General features: G+C 46.6%; 1 protein-coding gene across 1 annotated transcript in view; it reads right to left on the bottom strand.

Moving 5' to 3' along the window:
• The window catches only part of itgbl1 (integrin, beta-like 1), a 161,513-nt gene that overhangs the window by 108,267 nt on the left and 30,388 nt on the right, over positions 1-22,858 (bottom strand). The window contains exons 6-7 of the mRNA XM_014163793.3: positions 21,602-21,742; positions 16,840-16,986 (exon numbers count right to left, since the gene is read on the bottom strand). Of these exons, the coding sequence (XP_014019268.1) occupies positions 16,840-16,986; positions 21,602-21,742 (288 nt within the window). The remainder of the gene's footprint in view (positions 1-16,839; positions 16,987-21,601; positions 21,743-22,858) is intronic.

Here is a 22,858-nt window from a genome sequence, read left to right as displayed (position 1 = left end):
TAGCTTTTTCAAACAGAAATTTGCATCGTGTAGCTCTAACTCCAAAAAGTTTTGGGACACTGTATAGTCCAAGAAGAAAAAGAGCACCTCCTCCCAGCTGCCCACTGCACTGAGGCTAGGAAACACTGTCACCACCGATAAATCCACAATAATCGATAATTTCAATAAGCATTTCTGTACGGCTGGCCATGCTTTCCTCCTGGCTACTCCAACCCCGGCCAACAGCTCCGCACCCACCCCAGCTACTTGCCCAAGCCTCCCAGCTTCTCCTTCACCCAAATCCAGATAGCAGATGTTCTGAGAGAGCTGCAAAACCTGGACCCGCAGAAATCAGATGGGCTAGACAATCTGGACCCGATCTTTCTAAAATTATCCACCGGCATTATCGCAACCCCTAGTCTGTTCAATCTGTCTTTCATATCATCCGAGATTCCTAAAGATTGGAAAGCTGCAGCGGTCATTCCCCTCTTCAAAGGGGGAGACATTCTAGACCCAAACTGTTACAGACCTATATCCATCCTGCCCTGCCTTTCTAAAGACTTCGAAAGCCAAGTTAACAAACAGATCACTGACCATTTCGAATCCCACCATACTTTCTCCGCTGTGCAATCGGGTTTCCGAAGTGGTCACGGGTGCACCTCAGCCACGCTCAAGGTACAAAATGATATCATAACCGCCATCGATAAAAGACAATACTGTGCAGCCATATTCATCAACCTGGCCAAGGTTTTTGACTCTGTCAATCACTGTATTCTTATCGGCAGACTCAACAGCCTTGGTTTCTCAAATGACTGCCTCGTCTGGTTCACCAACTACTTCTCAGACAGAGCTCAGCGTGTCAAATCGGAGGGCCTGTTGTCCGGACCTCTGGCAGTCTCTATGGGGGTCCCACAATGTTCAATTCTTGGGCCGACTCTCTTCTCTGTATATATCATTGATGTCGCTCTTGCTGCGGATGATTCCTTGATCCACCTCTACGCAGATGACACCATTCTGTATACATCTGGCCCTTCTTTGGACACTGTGTTAACCTGTTGGGTCTAGGGGGCAGCATTTGCACGTCTGGATAAAAAAAATGTACCCGATTTAATCTGGTTACTAATCCTACCCAGTAACTAGAATATGCATATACTTATTATATATGGATAGAAAACACTCTAAAGTTTCCAAAACTGTTTGAATGGTGTCTGTGAGTATAACAGAACTCATTTGGCAGGCAAAACCCTGAGACATTTTCTGACAGGAAGTGGATACCTGATGTGTTGTATTGATTTTAAACCTATCCCATTGAAAAACACAGGGGTTTAGGAATATTTTGGCACTTCCTATTGCTTCCACTAGATGTCACCAGCCTTTACAAAGTGTTTTGAGTCTTCTGGAGGGAGATCTGACCGAACAAGAGCCATGGAACGGTGATGTCCCATTAGACACCTGGCGCGCTACTTCATGTTGGGTACCCTCGTTCCAATACGTTATAAAAGGCTATGCATTCGTCCACCTTGAATATTATTCATGTTCTGGTTAAAAAAGGCCCTAATGATTTATGCTATACAACGTTTGACATGTTTGAACGAACGGAAATATATTTTTTCCCCTCGTTCATGACGAGAAGTCCGGCTGGCTTACATCATGTGCTAACGAGACGGAGATTTTTGGACATAAATGATGAGCTTTTTTGAACAAAACTACATTCGTTATGGACCTGTGATACCTGGAAGTGACATCTGATGAAGAGAATCAAAGGTAATGGATTATTTACATAGTATTTTCGATTTTAGATCTCCCCAACATGACGTCTAGTCTGTATCGCAACGCGTATTTTTCTGGGCACAGTGCTCAGATTATTGCAAAGTGTGATTTCCCAGTAAGGTTATTTTTAAATCTGGCAAGTTGATTGCGTTCAAAAGATGTAAATCTATAATTCTTTAAATGACAATATAATATTTTACCAATGTTTTCTAATTTTAATTATTTAATTTGTGACGCTGACTTGACTGCCGGTTATTGGAGGGAAACGATTTCCTCAACATCAATGCCATAGTAAAACGCTGTTTTTGTATATAAATATGAACTTGATAGAACTAAAAATGCATGCATTGTCTAACATAATGTCCTAGGAGTGTCATCTGATGGAGATTGTAAAAGGTTAGTGTATCATTTTAGCTGGTTTTATGGTTTTGGTGACCCTGTCTTTGACTTGACAAAACATTACACACAACTCTTGTAAATGTACTGTCCTAACATACTCTAAATTTATGCTTTCGCCGTAAAACCTTTTTGAAATCGTAAAACGTGGTTAGATTAAGGAGATGTTTATCTTTCAAATGGTGTAACATAGTTGTATTTTTGAAAAATTTGAATTTTGACATTTATTTGGATTCAAATTTGCCGCTCTTGAAATGCACCTGCTGTTGATGGAGTGCACCACAGGTGGCACGCTAGCGTCCCACCTAGCCCCAAGAGGTTAACAAACCTCCAAACGAGCTTCAACGCCATACAATACTCCTTCCGTGGCCTCCAACTGCTCTCAAACGCTAGTAAAACTAAATGCATGCTTTTCAACCGATCGCTGCCCGCACCTGCCCGCCCGACTAGCATCACTACTCTGGACGGTTCTGACTTCCAGTCAAATTCCAGTGGGTCAGAAGCTTACACACACTAAGCTTCTGATAGGCTAATTTACATCATTTGAGTCAGTTTGAGGTGTACCTGTGGATGTATGTCAAGGCCTACCTTCAAATTCAGTGCCTCTTTGCTTGACATCATGGGAAAATCAAAAGAAATCAGCCAAGACCTCAGAAAAACAATTGTAGCCCTCCACAAGTCTGGTTCATCCTTGGGAGCAATTTCCAAACGCCTGAAGGTACCACCTTCATCTGTACAAACAATAGTATACAAGTATAAAGACCATTGGACCACGCAGGCGTCATACCGCTCAGGAAGGAGACGCATTCTGTCTCCTAGAGATGAACGTACTTTGGTGCGAAATGTGCAAATTAATCCCAGAACAACAGCAAAGGACCTTGTGAAGATGCTGGAGGAAACAGGCACAAAAGTATCTATATCCACAGTATATTGAAGCAACATCTCAAGACATCAGTCAGGAAGTTAAAGCTTGGTTGCAAATGGGTCTTCCAAATGGACAATGACCCCAAGCATACTTCCAAAGTTGTGGCAAAAGGGCTTAAGGATAACAAAGTCAAGGTATTGGAGTGGCCATCACCAAGCCCTGACCTCAATCCTATAGAAAATTTGTGAGCAGAACTGAAAAATATCTGGAAATCCCAGTAAAACGAGTCCTTTATCGACATAACCTGAAAGGCCGCTCAGCAAGGAAGAAGCCACTTCTCCAAAACTGCCATAAAAAAGCCAGACAATGGTTTGCAACTGCACATGGGGACAAAGTTCGTACTTTTTGGAGAAATGTCCTCTGGTCTGATGAAACAAAAATAGAACTGCTTGGCCATAATGACCATCGTTATGTTTGGAGGAAAAAGGGGGAGGCTTGCAAGCTGAAGAACACCATCCCAACTGTGAAGCACGGGAGTAGCAGCGTCATGTTGTGGGGTGCTTTGCTACAGGAGGGACTGGTGCACTTTACAATGGGTCTTCCAAATGGACAATGACCCCAAGCATACTTCCAAAGTTGTGTAAAATGGCTTAAGGACAACAAAGTCAAGGTATTGGAGTGGCCATCACAAATCGCTGACCTCAATTCCATAGAAAATGTGTGGGCAGAACTGAAAAGCTGGACATTTTTGTTATGCCTGAGGTACGGCAGCTGAAAAATGAGCTCCTACAAATATTGAAATTGACATGGTTTTTAGAGTGAAGTACATCGGAAAAAAGCAAAAGAAAACTGCAAGACTGAAGAGGAGAAAAAACAAGCAACAAACAAGGAAGATAGGCTTTTGAAAAATAACTATTTTTCATAAATTGTAGTTATCTTAGCTAGCTGAATTGTTTACCAGTTGCTAAGCAGTTGCTAGGGACTCTTTTGGAAGAAGCTAGCTAGCTAACGAAGAACAACAAAGAATATCTAGTTAACAGAAGAAGAGAAAGAGAAAATCAGGACAGAAGAAAAAGGATATCAAAGTGAAACAGTTCTCTAAAGACACAAGAGACAATAATACAAGAAACAACACTTCTGTAGCTTGTCAACTATGTGTCTGTCTATCCCTGTTCTCTCCCCTCTGCACAGGCCATACAAACGCTTCACACCGCGTGGCCGCTGCCACTCTAACCTGGTGGTCCCAGCGCGCACGACCCACGTGGAGTTCCAGGTCTCCGGCAGCCTCTGGAACTGCCGGTCTGCAGCCAACAAGGCTGAGTTCATCTCAGCCTATGCTACCCTCCAGTCCCTAGACTTCCTGGCGCTGACGGAAACATGGATTACCACAGATAACACTGCTACTCCTACTGCTCTCTCTTCGTCTGCCCACGTGTTTTTGCATACCCCTAGAGCATCGAGCCAGCGGGGTGGTGGCACTGGAATCCTCATCTCTCCCAAGTGGACATTCTCTCTTTCTCCCCTGACCCATCTGTCTATCTCCTCATTTGTGTCTGTGAGTATAACAGAACTCATTTGGCAGGCAAAACCCTGAGACATTTTCTGACAGGAAGTGGATACCTGATGTGTTGAATTACCTTTAAGCCTATGCCATTGAAACACACAGGGGCTGATTAATGTTTTGGCACTTCCTATTGCTTCCACTAGATGTCACCAGCCTTTACAAAGTGTTTTGAATCTTCTACTATGAGATCTGACCGAACAAGAGCCTTGGAACGGTGATGGCCGATTAGACTCTGGCGCGCGAGGTCATGTTGGGTACCCTCGTTCCAAAACGTTTTAAAAGAGAATGCATTCGTCCACCTTGAATATTATTCATGTTCTGGTTAAAAAAGGCCCTAATGATTTATGCTATACAACGTTTGACATGTTTGAACGAACGTAAATATATTTTTTCCCCTCGTTCATGACGAGAAGTCCGGCTGGCTTAGATCATGTGCTAACAACACGGATCTTTTTGGATATAAATGATGAGCTTTTTTGAACAAAACTACATTCGTTATGGACCTGGGATTCCGGGAAGTGACATCTGATGAAGAGAATCAAAGGTAATGGATTATTTACATAGTATTTTCGATTTTAGATCTCTCCAACATGGCCGTTTGTCTGTATAGCAAAGCATATTTTTCTGGGCGCAGTGCTCAGATTATTGCAAAGTGTGATTTCCCAGTAAGGTTATTTTTAAATCTGGCAAGTTGATTGCGTTCAAGAGATGTAAATCTATAATTCTTTAAATGACAATATAATATTTTACCAATGTTTTCTAATTTTAATTATTTAAGTTGTGGTGCTGACTTGACTGCCGGTTATTGGAGGGAAACGATTTCCTCAACATCAATGCCATAGTAAAACGCTGTTTTTGGATATAAATATGAACTTGATAGAACTAAAAATGCATGCATTGTCTAACATAATGTCCTAGGAGTGTCATCTGATGGAGATTGTAAAAGGTTAGTGCATCATTTTAGCTGGTTTTATGGTTTTGGTGACCCTGTCTTTGAATTGACAAAACATTACACACAGCTATTGTCAATGTACTCTCCTAACATAATCTAACTTTATGCTTTCGCCGTAAAACCTTTTTGAAATCGGACAACGTGGTTAGATTAAGGAGATGTTTATCTTTCAAAGGGTGTAAGATAGTTGTATGTTTGAAAAATTTGAATTTTGACATTTATTTGGTTTCAAATTTGCCGCTCTTGAAATGCACCTGCTGTTGATAGGGTGCACCACGGGTGGCACGCTAGCGTCCCACATAGCCCCAAGAAGTTAACCTCCCCACGTCTACCTTTGACTCATTCCTCTCTGCCTCCTTCTTTCCACTCCTCTCCTCTTTTGACCTCACCCTCTCACCTTCCCCCCTACTCACAAGGCAGGCAATACGCTTGACCTCATCTTTACTAGATGCTGTTCTTCCACTAATCTCATTGCAACTCCCCTCCAAATCTCCGACCACTACCTTGTATCCTTTTCCCTCTTGCTCTCATCCAACACTTCTCACTCTGCCCCTACTCGGATGGTATTGCGCCGTCCCAACCTTCGCTCTCTCTCTCCCGCTACTCTCTCCTCTTCCATCCTATCATCTCTTCCCTCTGCTCAAACCTTCTCCAACCTATCTCCTGATTCTGCCTCCTCAACCCTCCTCTCCTCCCTTTCTGCATCCTTTGATTTTCTCTGTCCCCTATCCTCCAGGCCGGCTCGGTCCTCCCCTCCTGCTCCGTGGCTTGATGACTCACTACGAGCTCACAGAACAGGGCTCCGGGCAGCCGAGCGGAAATGGAGGAAAACTCGCCTCCCTGCGGACCTGGCATCCTTTCACTCCCTCCTCTCTACATTCTCCTCTTCTGTCTCTGCTGCTAAAGCCACTTTCTACCACTCTAAATTCCAAGCATCTGCCTCTAACCCTAGGAAGCTCTTTGCCACCTTCTCCTCCCTCCTGAATCCTCCTCCCCCTCCCCCCCCCTCCTCCCTCTCTGCGGATGACTTCGTCAACCATTTTGAAAAGAAGGTTGACGATATCCGATCCTCGTTTGCTAAGTCAAACGACACCGCTGGTCCTGCTCACACTGCCCTACCCTGTGCTTTGACCTCTTTCTCCCCTCTCTCTCCAGATGAAATCTCGCGTCTTGTGACGGCCGGCCGCCCAACAACCTGCCCACTTGACCCTATCCCCTCCTCTCTTCTCCAGACCATTTCCGGAGACCTTCTCCCCTACCTCACCTCGCTCATCAACTCATCCTTGACCGCTGGCTACGTCCCTTCCGTCTTCAAGAGAGCGAGAGTTGCACCCCTTCTGAAAAAACCTACACTCGATCCCTCCGATGTCAACAACTACAGACCAGTATCCCTTCTTTCTTTTCTCTCCAAAACTCTTGAACGTGCCGTCCTTGGCCAGCTCTCCTGCTATCTCTCTCAGAATGACCTTCTTGATCCTAATCAGTCAGGTTTCAAGACTGGGCATTCAACTGAGACTGCTCTTCTCTGTGTCACGGAGGCTCTCCGCACTGCTAAAGCTAACTCTCTCTCCTCTGCTCTCATCCTTCTAGACCTATCTGCTGCCTTTGATACTGTGAACCATCTGATCCTCCTCTCCACCCTCTCCGAGTTGTGCATCTCCGGCGCGTCCCACGCTTGGATTGCGTCCTACCTGACAGGTCGCTCCTACCAGGTGGCGTGGCGAGAATCTGTCTCTGCACCATGCGCTCTCACCACTTGTGTCCCCCAGGGCTCTGTTCTAGGCCCTCTCCTATTCTCGCTATACACCAAGTCACTTGGCTCTGTCATATCCTCACATGGTCTCTCCTATCATTGCTATGCAGACGACACACAATTAATCTTCTCCTTTCCCCCTTCTGATAACCAGGCGGCGAATCGCATCTCTGCATGTCTGTCAGACATATCAGTGTGGATGACGGATCACCACCTCAAGCTGAACCTCGGCAAGACGGAGCTGCTCTTCCTCCCGGGGAAGGACTGCCCGTTCCATGATCTCGCCATCACGGTTGACAACTCCCTTGTGTCCTCCTCCCAGAGTGCTAAGAACCTTGGCGTGATCCTGGACAACACCCTGTCGTTCTCCACTAACATCAAGGCGGTGACCCGATCCTGTAGGTTCATGGTCTACAACATTCGCAGAGTACGACCCTGCCTCACACAGGAAGCGGCGCAGGTCCTAATCCAGGCACTTGTCATCTCCCGTCTGGATTACTGCAACTCGCTGTTGGCTGGGCTCCCTGCCTGTGCCATTAAACCCCTACAACTCATCCAGAACACCGCAGCCCGTCTGCTGTTCAACCTTCCCAAGTTCTCTCACGTCACCCCGCTCCTCCGCTCTCTCCACTGGCTTCCAGTTGAAGCTCGCATCCGCTACAAGACCATGTTGATTGCCTACGGAGCTGTGAAGGGAACGGCACCTCCATACCTTCAGGCTCTGATCAGGCCCTTCACCCAAACAAGGGCACTGCGTTCATCCACCTCTGGCCTGCTGGCCCTCCTACCTCTGAGGAAGCACAGTTCCCGCTCAGCCCAGTCAAAACTGTTCGCTGCTCTGGCACCCCAATGGTGGAACAAGCTCCCTCACGACGCCAGGACAGCGGAGTCAATCACCACCTTCCGGAGACACCTGAAACCCCACCTCTTTAAGGAAAGCTAGGATAGGATAAAGTAATCCTTCTAACCGCCCCCCCCCCCCCTTAAAATATTTAGATGCACTATTGTAAAGTGGTTGTTCCACTGGATATCATAAGGTGAATGCACCAATTTGTAAGTCGCTCTGGATAAGAGCGTCTGCTAAATGACTTAAATGTAATGTAAATGTAAAAAGCGTGTGTGATTCTTAAAATAAAGTGGTGATCCTAACTGACCTAAAACATATAATTTTTACTAGGGTTAAATGTCAGGAATTGTGAAAAACTGAGTTTAAATGTTTGTCACATCCTGACCCTTGTAAGAGGTCATTTTCTATAATAGATGGGTCAGGGTGAGACAGGGGGTGTTTGGTTGGTTTTCTGGTTTTCTATTTCTATGTTTTGTGTTCTAGGTTTTCTATTTCTATGTTTTTTGGGGAGGTGTTGATCTCCAATTGGAGGCAGCTGGTCCTCGTTGCCTCTGATTGGAGATTATATTTAAGTAGGGGGTTTTTCCTTTTGGGTTTGTGGGTTGTTAATTTTGAGTGTGTTTTCCATTTTGTCTGTAGTACCTGACGGAACTGTTTGGTCGTTTTGTTGTTTTCTGTTTTAAGTGTATTCATTAAAGGAAATATGAGCACTTCACACGCCGCTCCTTGGTCCCCTTTAGACGACCCACGTGACAGAACAACCCACCTCAAAAGGACCAAGCAGCATGGTAAGGAGTATCTAGAGGAATGGACTTGGGAGGACATTTTGGATGGAAAAGGACCTTGGAGGCAGGCTGGGGAGTATCGACGCCCGAAGGAGGAAATTGAAGAAGCAGAGGGAGCGACGATACTACGAGGCACTATATCCACCAATAGGCAAGGCGGAGAGGCAGCCCCCCCCCCCCCAAATGTTTTGGGGGGCATACGGGGAGTTTGGCCACGTCAGGGGGGAGACCTGATCTAACTTCCCGTGCGTATCGGAGAGAGCCGTGGAGTAGACAGGAGCCAGTCAGGGAGTCAATCGCGGAGCTCGACACAAGATTCCGAAGAGAGGTACTGGCAGAAAGAGCACTACGGAGCGGGCGTGCTGAGGAGCGAGTGGATGAATGAGCAATGGGTTATGGTGTGATGCGCAATATATCACCCATACGCATTCACAGCCGGGTGCGCTCGGTGCCAGCTTCTAACCGGTGTAGGACAAGGATGGTCATTCACCCAGAAAGGATTAGGCCTGCTCAGCATGCCTGGTCTCCAGTTCGCCTCCATAGCCCGGTACGTCCTGTTCCTGCTCCCTGCACTCGTCCTGAGGTGCGTGTTACCAGTCTGGCGCCACCTAAGCCAGTTCCACGCATCAGACCTTCAGTGCGCGTGCCCAGTTCGGAGTGTCCTGTTCCTGCTCCCTGCATTCGTCCTGAAGTGCGTGTTACCAGTCTGGTGCCACCTAAGCCAGTTCCACGCATCCGACCTCCAGTGCGCATGCCCATTCCGGAGTGTCCTGTTCCTGCTCCCTGCATTCGTCCTGAGGTGGGGGTTACCAGTCTGGCACCACCCATGCCAGTACCACGCAACAGGATTCCAGTTCACATTCCCCGTCCAGAGCTTCCGGCGACAGTTCCCCGTCCAGAGCTTCCGGCGACAGTTCCCCGTCCAGAGCTTCCGGCGACAGTTCCCCATCCAGAGGTTCCGGCGACAGTTCCCCGTCCAGAGCTTCCGGCGACAGTTCCCCGTCCAGAGCTTCCGGCGACAGTTCCCAGTCCAGAGCTTCGGCGACGTTTTTTAGTCCGGAACCTACTGAGACGGCCTACAGTCCGGAACCTACTGAGACGGCCTACAGTCCGGAACCTACTGAGACGGCCTACAGTCCGGAACCTACTGAGACGGCCTACAGTCCGGAACCTACTGAGACGGCCTACAGCCCGGAGCCTCCGGCGACGCTCCTCAGCCCGGAGCCTCCGGCGACGCTCCTCAGCCCGGAGCCTCCGGCGACGCTCCTCAGCCCGGAGCCTCCGGCGGCGGCCCGCGGCCCGCAGCCCGGAGACTTTGGCGGCGGCCTGCAGCCCGGAACCTTCGGCGGCGGCCTGCAGCCCAGATCCTCCGGCGGCGGTCTGCAGCACAGAGCTTCCGGTAATGATCTACAGTCCAATTCTTCTAATAATGATCCACAGGTCGGTGTTACAGAAGCGGAGCCGGAGCCACCTCCGTTGCTGGAGGATGGGAGAGATAGGAAGGTTCTGGGTTTAGCACCAGTGCCGCCATAGACTTTTGTCACCCTCCCTCCCCTCCCCGTGTGTTTTTGTGGTTGTTTTGTTGGGGGGGTTGTGTGCAGTCGGGGTCTGCACCTTTGGGGGGGGGGGCGCTGTCACATCCTGACCCTTGTAAGAGGTCATTTTCTATAGTAGATGGGTCAGGGCGTGACGGGGTGTTTGGTTGGTTTTCTGGTTTTCTATTTCTAGGTTTTCTATTTCTATGTTGTTGTTTTTTTGGGGTTGATCTCCAATTGGAGGCAGCTGGTCCTCGTTGCCTCTGATTGGAGATCATATTTAAGTAGGGGGTTTTTCCTTTTGGGTTTGTGGGTTGTTGATTGTGAGTAGTGTGTTTTCCGTTTTGTCTGTAGTACCTGACAGAACTGTTTGGTCATTTTGTTGTTTTCTGTTTTAAGTGTATTCATTAAAGGAAATATGAGCACTTCACACGCCGCGCCTTGGTCCCCTTTAGACGACCCACATTACATTGTATTTGACTAAGGTGTATGTAAACTTCCGACTTCAACTGTATATATTTTTAGCAAAGATTGGCCTACCTTTGCATCTTCACAGAAAATGTGTTGTGATTGGAGGTCTGGATTTGCTATGCTGCATTTTTTGGAAACTTGGATTAAATATGATGTTTGCCTTTCCGTGCCTTTTATAACCTGCTACTGAATATGGTGAAAATGTATGCTCAGATGTTGTATGTCACCTTCATGTGAAGAAACACTATAATTTTCGGCACCTGAACACAAAATAATTTGGGCGTGAGTCGGATTTAGCACATTTTCGATCGGATATACGAGGATGAATGCTACATATGTAACGCTATCTATTGAAATTGTGATTATTTTTTTAAATGCGGATACATAAATGATCAGTTAATGATTACAGATATGAAACATTTCTGAAAATATGCCTAAGTGTAAAGGCTTAGATATGTTGACACATACCCTTTGCAGAGTTAGAATATTCAACAAATATGTAAACGGGTGCATGCGCATTAGGTGCGTGTCTTGAACGTATCTCAACCCAGAAATCTCTCTGGACTCATACGGTAGAAGGGAGATTTCTCAGGTCCAGATTGGATGCATGTAGAAACTGTCCCATTATGGAGAATACCCTAGCTCCGTATCTGCATATCTGGAGCATGTCTACACCCTACATTTAACCTCTCTAGGGGCGGCTGGACGAAATCGTCCCACCTACAGCCAGTTGAATCCCGTGGCGCGTTATTCAAATACCTTAGAAATGCTATTACTTCAATTTCTCAAACATATGACTATTTTACACCATTTTAAAGACAAGACTCTCGTTAATCTAACCACACTGTCCGATTTCAAAAAGGCTTTACAACGAAAGCAAAACATTAGATTATGTCAGCAGAGTACCCAGCCAGAAATAATCAGACACCCATTTTTCAAGCTAGCATATAATGTCACATAAACCCAAACCACAGCTAAATGCAGCACTAACCTTTGATCTTCATCAGATGACAACCCTAGGACATTATGTTATACAATACATGCATGTTTTGTTCAATCAAGTTCATATTTATATCAAAAAACAGCTTTTTACATTAGCATGTGACGTTCAGAACTAGCATACCCCCCGCAAACTTCCGGTGAATTTACTAAATTACTCACGATAAACGTTCACAAAAAACATAACAATTATTTTAAGAATTATAGATACAGAACTCCTCTATGCACTCGCTATGTCCGATTTTAAAATAGCTTTTCGGTGAAAGCACATTTTGCAATATTCTGAGTAGATAGCCCGGCATCACAGGGCTAGCTATTTAGACACCCACCAAGTTTAGCACTCATCAAAGTCAGATTTACTATAAGAAAAATGTTATTACCTTTGCTGTTCTTCGTCAGAATGCACTCCCAGGACTTCTACTTCAATAACAAATGTTGGTTTGTTTCAAAATAATCCATAGTTATGTTCAAATATCCTCTGTTTTGTTCGTGCATTCAAGACACTATCCGAATAGTAAAGAAGGGTGACGCGCATGACGCATTTCGTGACAAAAAAATTCTAAATATTCCATTACCGTACTTCGAAGCATGTCAACCGCTGTTTAAAATCAATTTTTATGCCATTTTTCTCGTAAAAAAGCGATAATATTCCGACCCGGGAAAGCGTGTTTACGTTCAAAGACGAAAGAAAATAAAACATGGGGTCGACTCGTGCACGAGCCTCAGTCTGATGATACTCTGACCGGCCACTATCCAAACGCGCTAATGTTTTTCAGCCAGAGGCTGGAATTACATCATTCAGCTTTTTCCCGGGTTCTGAGAGCCTATGGGAACCGTAGGAAGTGTCACGTTACAGCAAAGATCCTCAGTTTTCAATAAACAGAGCCAAGAAGAACAAGAACTTGTCAGACAGGCCACTTCCTGTAAGGAATCTTCTCAGGTTTTTAACAGCCATATGAGTTCTGTTATACTCACAGACACCATTCAAACAGTTTTAGAAACTTTAGGGTGTTTTCTATCCAAAGCCAATAATTATATGCATATTTTAGTTACTGGGCAGGAGTAGTAACCAGATTAAATCGGGTACGTTTTTTATCCGGCCGTGCAAATACTGCCCCCTATCCCCAACAGGTTTTAATAAAATGTTAAATATCTGGAAATATATAGATAAATATATCCCTTAATACTGACCCTTTTCGCCCAGTGAAATTCTTCCAAACTGGCAGCGGCTACAGTGCAAAACAGACCAAAGGACATGGCAAAATGCTAAAACAGTTAAGGTTTAATACTTCCTGCCACTCTAATCTATCCTCTATACATTTGAAATTGATTGGGCACTATAACCATATATGAGTTCAATTGGTACAGCATTCTCACTAATGGGTGCACAAATATAGCGTCACACCTCAAAATATGTTAATATGTTAATTAACCAGAAACAACAATACCATGCACCCACTAGTGGTCAAAAGGTATTTGGCTCACCAAAGATACGGTACTGTATTATACAGGGTGGAATTACAGTACCATTCGAAATACAGCAATTATTTCCCCCACCACAACATTTTCCCACAATGCACCATCATTTTCAGTATGCTGCAGTAAAATGTTTCAGAGTATTCTTACTGTTGACAATACAAAAAATGACCAAATAATTTACTGTTTTCCATTACAGTGTAGGCTACTATACAAGGTATTTGCTACGCACAAACAATTACCATGATGCAAATACAACATCCACACAATGTTTGGATCTCATTAGATCTGTATGGTATCGAAGCGCATCGTTTTAGTCCATTTAAAACCCACTGCTATCAGCAATATTGGACATTGGTTTCCTTTATTATTTCAGTGAGAGTCAGGTATAAGAATCACACAAAGGATAAGGAGGTCCCAAGAAAACATGCTTCCTCAGTCCAGAGGGACAGTTAATGAGGCATATAATGCAGTGTAATAAATCTAGAAACATCGACCCAGGCCAGTGCTATTGAGAGCAGCCCCTACCCTGACTCACACTGTAGCTGGCCAGCCATGCTCATTAGACACACACACACACGCACACACACACACACATACACATACGCACACACACATACGCACACACCAAGGGCGGTGGGTTCTATTTAAGATGAGGGAGAATTCCAAAATGTTTATGAGCATGGCATTATTTCTATTACAGCATATTGGATGACTGTCATTTATATTCCATACACCCAGCTCAATCTAACATTGATCGGTTTAGGCTACTACATGATACTCAAATGTTCCTTGTACCCATCATGAGGTTGCTCCAACCTAGCCTATAAATGAAAGTTTACAAAGTAGGTGCACAGGTCGAAAGAATTTTGAGTAATCAAGGTGACAGACACATTCAATACTGCATTGCACTAGCTATCTTCTTTTGCTATCTAAGTGAAAGTGAAAGTTTAAAAAATACAACCAAATATAGCTCTCTCTCTCTCTCTTGCTTCTCCTTAATTTTGGAATAAATTCATTTGTACAAAACGGTTCAACTATTGCCTTTCTCTTTGAGTCAACTACTCACCACATGTTATGCACTACAGTGCTAGCTAGCTGTAGCTTATGCATTTAGTACTAGATTCATTCTCTGATCCTTTGATTGGGTGAACAACATGTCAGTTCATGCTGCAAGAGCTCTGATAGGCTGGAGGGTGTCCTCTGGAAGTTGTCATAAGTACTGTGTAAGTCTATGGAAGGGGGTGAGAAACATGAGCCTCCTAGGTTTCGTATTGAAGTCAATGTACTCAGAGGAGGAGAGAAGCTTGCTGTCCTCCAGCTACACCATGGTGCTACCCTACAGTGTGCTGCTGAGGCTACGATAGACCTTCATTGTAAAACAGTTTGTTTTAATACATTATTTGGTGATGTGAATATATACTGCTCAAAAAAATAAAGGGAACACTTAAACAACACATCCTAGATCTGAATGAAAGAAATAATCTTATTAAAAACTTTTTTCTTTACATAGTTGAATGTGCTGACAACAAAATCACACAAAAATAATCAATGGAAATCCAATTTATCAACCCATGGAGGTCTGGATTTGGAGTCACACTCAAAATTAAAGTGGAAAACCAACCTACAGGCTGATCCAACTTTGATGTAATGTCCTTAAAACAAGTCAAAATGAGGCTCAGTAGTGTGTGTGGCCTCCACGTGCCTGTATGACCTCCCTACAATGCCTGGGCATGCTCCTGATGAGGTGGCGGATGGTCTTCTGAGGGATCTCCTCCCAGACCTGGACTAAAGCATCCGCCAACTCCTGGACAGTCTGTGGTGCAACGTGGCGTTGGTGGATGGAGCGAGACATGATGTCCCAGATGTGCTCAATTGGATTCAGGTCTGGGGAACGGGCAGGCCAGTCCATAGCATCAATGCCTTCCTCTTGCAGGAACTGCTGACACACTCCAGCCACATGAGGTCTAGCATTGTCTTGCATTAGGAGGAACCCAGGGCCAACCGCACCAGCATATGGTCTCACAAGGGGTCTGAGGATCTCATCTCGGTACCTAATGGCAGTCAGGCTACCTCTGGCAGGCACATGGAGGGCTGTGTGGCCCCCCAAAGAAATGCCACCCCACACCATGACTGACCCACCGCCAAACCGGTCATGCTGGAGGATGTTGCAGGCAGCAGAACGTTCTCCACCGCGTCTCCAGACTCTGTCACGTCTGTCACGTGCTCAGTGTGAACCTGCTTTCATCTGTGAAGAGCACAGGGCGCCAGTGGCGAATTTGCCAATCTTGGTGTTCTCTGGCAAATGCCAAACATCCTGCACGGTGTTGGGCTGTAAGCACAACCCCCACCTGTGGACGTCGGGCCCTCATACCACCCTCATGGAGTCTGTTTCTGACCGTTTGAGCAGACACATGCACATTTGTGGCCTGCTGGAGGTCATTTTGCAGGGCTCTGGCAGTGCTCCTCCTGCTCCTCCTTGCACAAAGGCGGAGGTAGCGGTCCTGCTGCTGGGTTGTTGCACTCCTACGGCCTCCTCCACATCTCCTGATGTACTGGCCTGTCTCCTGGTAGCGCCTCCATGCTCTGGACACTACGCTGACAGACACAGCAAACCTTCTTGCCACAGCTCGCATTGATGTGCCATCCTGGATGAGCTGCACTACCTGAGCCACTTGTGTGGGTTGTAGACTCCATCTCATGCTACCACTAGAGTGAAAGCACCGCCAGCATTCAAAAGTGACCAAAACATAAGCCAGGAAGCATAGGAACTGTGAAGTGGTCTGTGGTCCCCACCTGCAGAACCACTCCTTTATTGGGGGTGTCTTGCTAATTGTCTATAATTTCCACCTGTTGTCTATTCCATTTGCACAACAGCATGTAAAATGTATTGTCAATCAGTGTTGCTTCCTAAGTGGACAGTTTGATTTCACAGAAGTGTGATTGACTTGGAGTTACATTATGTTGTTTAAGTGTTCCCTTTATTTTTTTGAGCAGTGTATTTAGTATAGTTTTATCTAAAAGGATAACTTTTTTAATGTTTCACTTTTTCTTTTTATGAACTTTACTGAGGAGGGCGGTCCTCCTCCTCTGAGGTCCCTCCACTGACACACACACACACACACACACACACACACACACACCACACACACACACACACACACACACACACACACACACACACACACACACACACACACACACAGCCTTACATTAGCCAGTAAACTGAAAGGGAGACACTTGGCATCCCCTCAGTTCTGCTGAGATCCCAACACTAGGCGCAGAAGGATTCCATATGGACCGGTGTATAGTTGGACTGGTTTGCTCAGTTAGTTTGAGTATTGTGCACCAACATTTGAAACTACAAACAATTTCTTAAAAAACACATTGAAACCATGGTGACGAGAAATGATTGGAAGTACTGTGCTGTAGTGTAGTTTTCTGTACCTCGTCCGAAGCAGGGCATGTTAGACGTTCCCTTGCACTTCTTCAGGCTGCTCTCCAGAGACAAGGAGCAGGACAGAGGGTGTTCACATTTCTTCCCCATCCAGCCTTCCTTACAGTCACACCTTCCACAGTTACACTGGCCATGTCCTGAGGGAGAGGAGGGAGAGTGTAAAGATGAAGGGGTTGGGGAGGAGAAGGGGAAAATAGTGGAAAGATTAGGTAGAAGAAAGAGTGTGAGTAGATGGGGTGATTTGGGGTTGGGGGAAGGGGATGGAAGGAAGAAGAGAGGGACAGAGAAAGAGGGGAGCGAGTGGGAGAGGGATGGATGAAAAGGGACTGGAAAGGATGAGGGAGAATTTAGTGTTGTGAGGGAGAGGTTTACTGTGTTTTGACAAACAAAACACCATAAACATAAAAAGCTGTTCCAATGCAAATATATATTTTTGAAACAAATCAGAGGAATATACTTTATCATCACCAATAGAAGGCACAGTGAGAGCATCCATTACATTTGCCCAATAAGTTACTAAAACCTCCTTCCCAAAAATATAGTTGGAAAGTTACATATGAAACAGCATAACTTTTTATGGCTATAAAGTTTTACTGTTGTATTAGAACCAGATGGAAGAGTTTCTTTTCGGTGTTGGCCCTGTGTCTGTGATCTCAGGGTAATCCTGAAAAACAGAAGTGGGTGGAGTGTTTTCTTTGCCTGAAACTGTATTATTCCACCCAACGCCCAATTTCTGAATCAGCTGGACTTTAATCAAGAACAGAATGTATCCGGTTTCTAAAGTTCATGTAACCCTCACAAAATCTTTGGGTTACTTTGACAAAGATTGTGTAATATAATTGTCTGTTTTGTGTCCATGTTGTTGGTTGATGTTACATTTTGTTCATAATCACCTTTCAATAACCTTACATACTAAACATTGCTGTCACATCCTGACCATAGAAAGCTGTGGAACGACACACACGCTGCACTTTGGTCCGCTCCTTTCTACGACAACGGTGACAGCATCTCCCAGCACCAAAGGACCAAGCAGCGCGGTCAGCAGGACAAATGGACATGGGAGGAAATCCTGGACGGGAGAGGACCCTGGAGGCAGGCCGGGGAATATCGCTGATCAAGGAAGCAGATGGAGGCTGCGAGAGATGAACGGCGAATATATGAGGCACTAGCACGGCAACAATGGAAGCCCGAGAGGCAGCCCCGATAATTTTTTTTGGGGGGGGCACACGGGGAGATTGGCAGAGTCAGGGTGGAGACCTGAGCCAACTCCCCGTGCTTACCATGGGGAGCGAGTGACGAAGCAAGCACCGTGTTATGCGGTGATGCGCACTGTGTCGCCAGTGCGCATTCACAGCCCGGTGCGATCTGTGCCCGCGCCCCGCATTTGTCGAGCTAAGTTGAGCATTCAGCCAGGAAGGGTGGTGCCAGCTCAGCGCTCCTGGTCTCCAGTTCGCCTTCTCGGTCCAGGATATCCTGCGCCGGCTCTGTGCACTGTGTCGCCAGTGCGTATTCACAGCCCAGTGCATCCTGTGCCAGCGCACCGCGTTTTCCGGGCGAAAGTAAGCATCCAGCCAGGACGGGTTGTGCCAGCTCTACGATCGAGACCTCCTGTGCACCTCCACGGCCCAGTATATCCTGTGCCTGCCCCATGTACCCGGCCTCCAGTGAGTCTATCCAGCCTGGTATGCCCTGTGCCTGCTCCTCGCACTTGCCCTGAGGTGCGTGTCACCAGTCTGGCGCCACCTGTGCCAGCCCCACGCATCAGGCTTCCAGTGCGCCTGCCCAGTCCAGGGTGTCCTGTTTCTGCTCCCCGCACTCGCCCTGAGGTGTGTGTTACTAGTCTGGCACCACCTGTGCCAGCCCCACACATCAGGCCTCCAGTGCGCATTCCCAGTCCAGAGCTTCCGGCGACAGTTCCCAGTCCAGAGCTTCCGGCGACAGTTCCCAGTCCAGAGCTTCCGGCGACAGTTCCCAGTCCAGAGCTTCCGGCGACAGTTCCCAGTCCAGAGCTTCCGGGCGGCAGTTCCCAGTCCAGAGCTTCCGGCGGCAGTTCCCAGTCCAGAGCTTCCGGTGGCAGTTCCCAGTCCAGAGCTTCCGGCGGCAGTTCCCAGTCCAGAGCTTCCGGCTGCAGTTCCCAGTCCAGAGCTTCCGGCGGCAGTTCCCAGTCCAGAGCTTCCGGCGGCAGTTCCCAGTCCAGAGCTTCCGGCAGCAGTTCCCAGTCCAGAGCTTCCGGCGGCAGTTCCCAGTCTAGAGCTTCCGGCGACAGTTTCCAGTCCAGAGCTTCCGGCGACAGTTCCCAGTCCAGAGCTTCCGGCGACAGTTCCCAACCTCCAGAGACGGCCCGCAGTCTGGAACCTCCAGCAGCGGTCCGCAGTCCAGAACCTCCGACGATGATCTGCAGTCCAGAACCTCCGGTGATGATCCACGGTCCGGGTCATTCGGCGACGATCCAGAGTCCGGTGACACAAAAGCGGAGGGATCAGCGAGCGGAGTGGGGGTTACACCCCGAACTGGAGCCGCCTCCTCTGCTGGAGGATCCACGGAATGAGAAGGTTCTGAGTACTGCACCAGAGCCGCCATAGACATTTGTCAACATCCATTACCCTCCCTTTTTTTTGTGTGTTGGTGTGTGGTCAGAGTCCGCACCTTTGGGGGGGGGGGGGGGGGGTTACTGTCACGTCCTGACCATAGAAAGCTGTTATTTCTATGGTAGAGTAGGTCAGGGCGTGACGGGGGTTTTCTAGTTTAGTTTTTCTATGTTGTTATGTTCTAATTTTGTATTTCTATGTTGGGTTTTGCTTGGGATGATCTCCAATTAGAGGCAGCTGGTCCTCGTTGTCTCTACTTGGAGATCATACTTATGTAGGTGTTTTTCCCACCTGGGTTGGTGGGAGATTGTTTTTGAGTTAGTGTAAGTTTCACCTCTGCGTCACGGTTTGTTGTTTTGTTATTCAGTTTATATATATGTATTTCATAGTTTCACAGTGTAAATAAAATGTGGAACGACACACACGCTGCACTTTGGTCTGCTCCTTTCTACGACAACCATGACAATTGCTATGATTCTATTGTTTGCACTTCTCTTCTCCCCTTTGTTTACATATTCAATCAAATCAAATTGTATTTGTCACGTGCGCCAAATACAACAGGTGTAGACCTTACAGTGAAATGCTTACTTACAAGCTCTTAACCAACAATGCAGTTTTAAGAAAGTACCTTAAAAAATCATTAAAGTGCCGCAGTAAATAACAATAGCGGGGCTATATACGGGGGTACTGGTACAGAGTCAATGTGCGGGGCACCGGTGTCGAAGTAATTGAGGTAACATGTACATGTAGGTAAAGTTATTAATGTGACTATGCACACATAATATCAGAGAGTAGCAGCAGCGTAGTGGGGGGGGGGGGGGGGGGGGTGGATGCAAATAGTCTGGGTAGCCATTTGATTAGAAGCCTCTTGGACCTAGACTTGGTGCTCCGGTACCCCTTGCCGTGCGGTAGCAGAGAGAACAGTCTAAGACTAGGGTGGCTGGAGTCTTTGGCAATTTTTAGGGCCTTCCTCTGACACTGCCTGGTATAGACGTCCTGGATGACAGGCATCTTGGCCCCAGTGATGTACTGGGCCGTACGCACAACACTCTGTAGTGCCTTGCGGTCGGAGGCCGAGCAGTTGCCATACCAGGCAGTGTTGCAACCAGTCGGGATGCTCTTGATGGTGTTGCTGTAAAACCTTTTGAGGATCTGAGGACTCATGCCAAAACTTTTCAGACTCCTGAGGGGGAATAGGTTTTGTCGTGCCCTCTTCACGACTGTCTTGGTGTGCTTGGAAGATGTTAGTTTGTTGGTGATGTGGACGCCAAGGAATTTGAAGCTCTCAACATGCTCCACTGCAGCCCCATCGATGAGAATGGGGGTGTGCTTGGTCCTCCTTTCCTGTAGTCCACAATCATCTCCTTTGTCTTGATCACGTTGAGGGAGAGGTTGTTGTCCTGGCAACACATGGTCAGGTCTCTAACCTCCTCCCTCTAACCTCCTCCCTATCGATGTCGGTGATCAGGCCTACCACCGCTGTGTCATCGGCAAACTTAATGATGGTGTTGGAGTCATGCCTGGCCGTGCAGTCATGAGTGAACAGGGAGTACAGGAGGGGACTGATTGAGTGTCTGATGCTTTACTTGCCTGTCATTTCTCGTGGACAGATTCTCGTGGACAGATGAAACGTCAAAAATCTGTCAAGGCTAATGTAAAATTGTGGTTACGAGCAGCAGTTTTTCCTGGTTTTCGTCGTTGATTATTCGGATGAATCAGGATTGGGTGAATGCCGTGCTTTAACTGGTGTGGTGATTTTCAAGCCCGTGTGCGGATGATACACAGTTTCCACTAGATTACACAGCCACAAAGTCAAAATTGGCTGTATCGTAAAAATGTGCTTTTTGGCCATGATTGACACGGGTGAAATTAGTGGAAGGGAGGGGTTTGTCAGAGAATTTCTGTTTGGAATCTTCACTTCCTTCTTTTGCACAAAGCTAATCACAATTGTTAACAGCATTCCCCACAGAAGTAGAACAGGAAATTAAAAACTTTCACAAGATCATTTTAGTTCTGGGTAACCGAGATTAGCTTGCCCTTACAGTTGTCCTATGTCAGTACATGTTAACATTGCATTAACATTATATTAAAGTGACATATAGAATGCATTACATTTGAGTGTTTCAGACCGAAGCGAACACAGCCAGTTGCCATCCTGTCTCACCTGAACAGAAGTCGTCAGAGTATCGGTCGTAGGTTGCGTGACAGCTCCTCTCATCACACTCGCAGGTGTCCCCGTGAATGTCACCCCAGTCCCCTGATGGATCCACATCATAGCATGTACACTCCCCACATATGCAGGTACCTATACACACAGAAACCCACACAGCAAAGAATGCACACACACACAAACACACGCACAATATTTTCAAAATTTGGAGTTGATTCTGCTTTCAACACATTCCCAGAGAAAACCCAGTCTAATCCTTTTTTAACTAAATGAATGTTTATGCACCACAGAGATCAAACAATAGAGGACCTATGGGAACTCAAAGAAAGTCAGAGAGACTACAAACATTATTTTGTTGTATGGAATATTTTAGGCAGGGAAACCTTATTGAACACACAAGAGCCATCCTTCCTATGCCTCTTGAGTTTAAGGATTAGGAGGTTTGCTGAGACATTTTCAGTTAGTGGCAGTAACACAATCAAAGTCTGGCTGAGAGGGAAGGCAGACTGATTCCCCCTGAGTCTCAAATCCTTGGTAATGACCCCAGAGTGCAGACTGTTGACAAGAAAAGACCACCGCTATTTTATTTATTTTACCTTTAATTAACTAGTCAAGTCAGTTAAGAACAAATTCTTATTTTATGATAGGAGGGACTGGGTTTGGGCAGGAGCATGGCAGTAGCCTTAGTGGGCATAGCAAGGGACAATGGCAGGAGCCTACGTTTGGGTAAGGCAATGAGCAATGGCAGGGTAAATGGCAGGAGCCTGTAGGGGCACAGCAATGGGCAATAGCAGGGGTAATGTCAGAAGCAAAGGCAGGAGCCTAGGTAGGGGCACAGCAAAAGCCAATGGCAGGAGCCTAGGGGTAAGGCACTGGGCAATGGCAGGAGCAAAAGCAGGAGCCAAGGTAGGGGCACGACAATGAGCAATGTCAGGAAGCAGGATCACAGGCAGGGGGAGGAGAATAAGATTAAGTACAGTATAGGCAGATGTATGGTCAAGCATGGTCAGGTCTGGAGGTAATCTGTGATAGTGGAACAACCGTGGCTCTCATGCCCTTTCTCTATCCTCCTTCCCACTCTCCGCTAATTTCCTAGCTCACGTACCTCCAACTCTCTCTTTCATTATTTTCCCTCTGATGAGTCTAAGCCAGGGTGCCAGTTGAGCAGTTGCCAGTGGAAATCCCATTTTCTCTTTTCAGGCGCGACAGGGCAGGACAGGGGAGCCAGGTCAGTTGCCAGGCCTCTTGACT

The sequence above is a fragment of the Salmo salar genome, chromosome 21, assembly GCF_965601325.2.
Source record: "Salmo salar chromosome 21, fSalSal1, whole genome shotgun sequence".
Classification (NCBI taxonomy): domain Eukaryota; kingdom Metazoa; phylum Chordata; class Actinopteri; order Salmoniformes; family Salmonidae; genus Salmo; species Salmo salar.
This window is presented reverse-complemented; position numbering and strand designations above follow the sequence as displayed.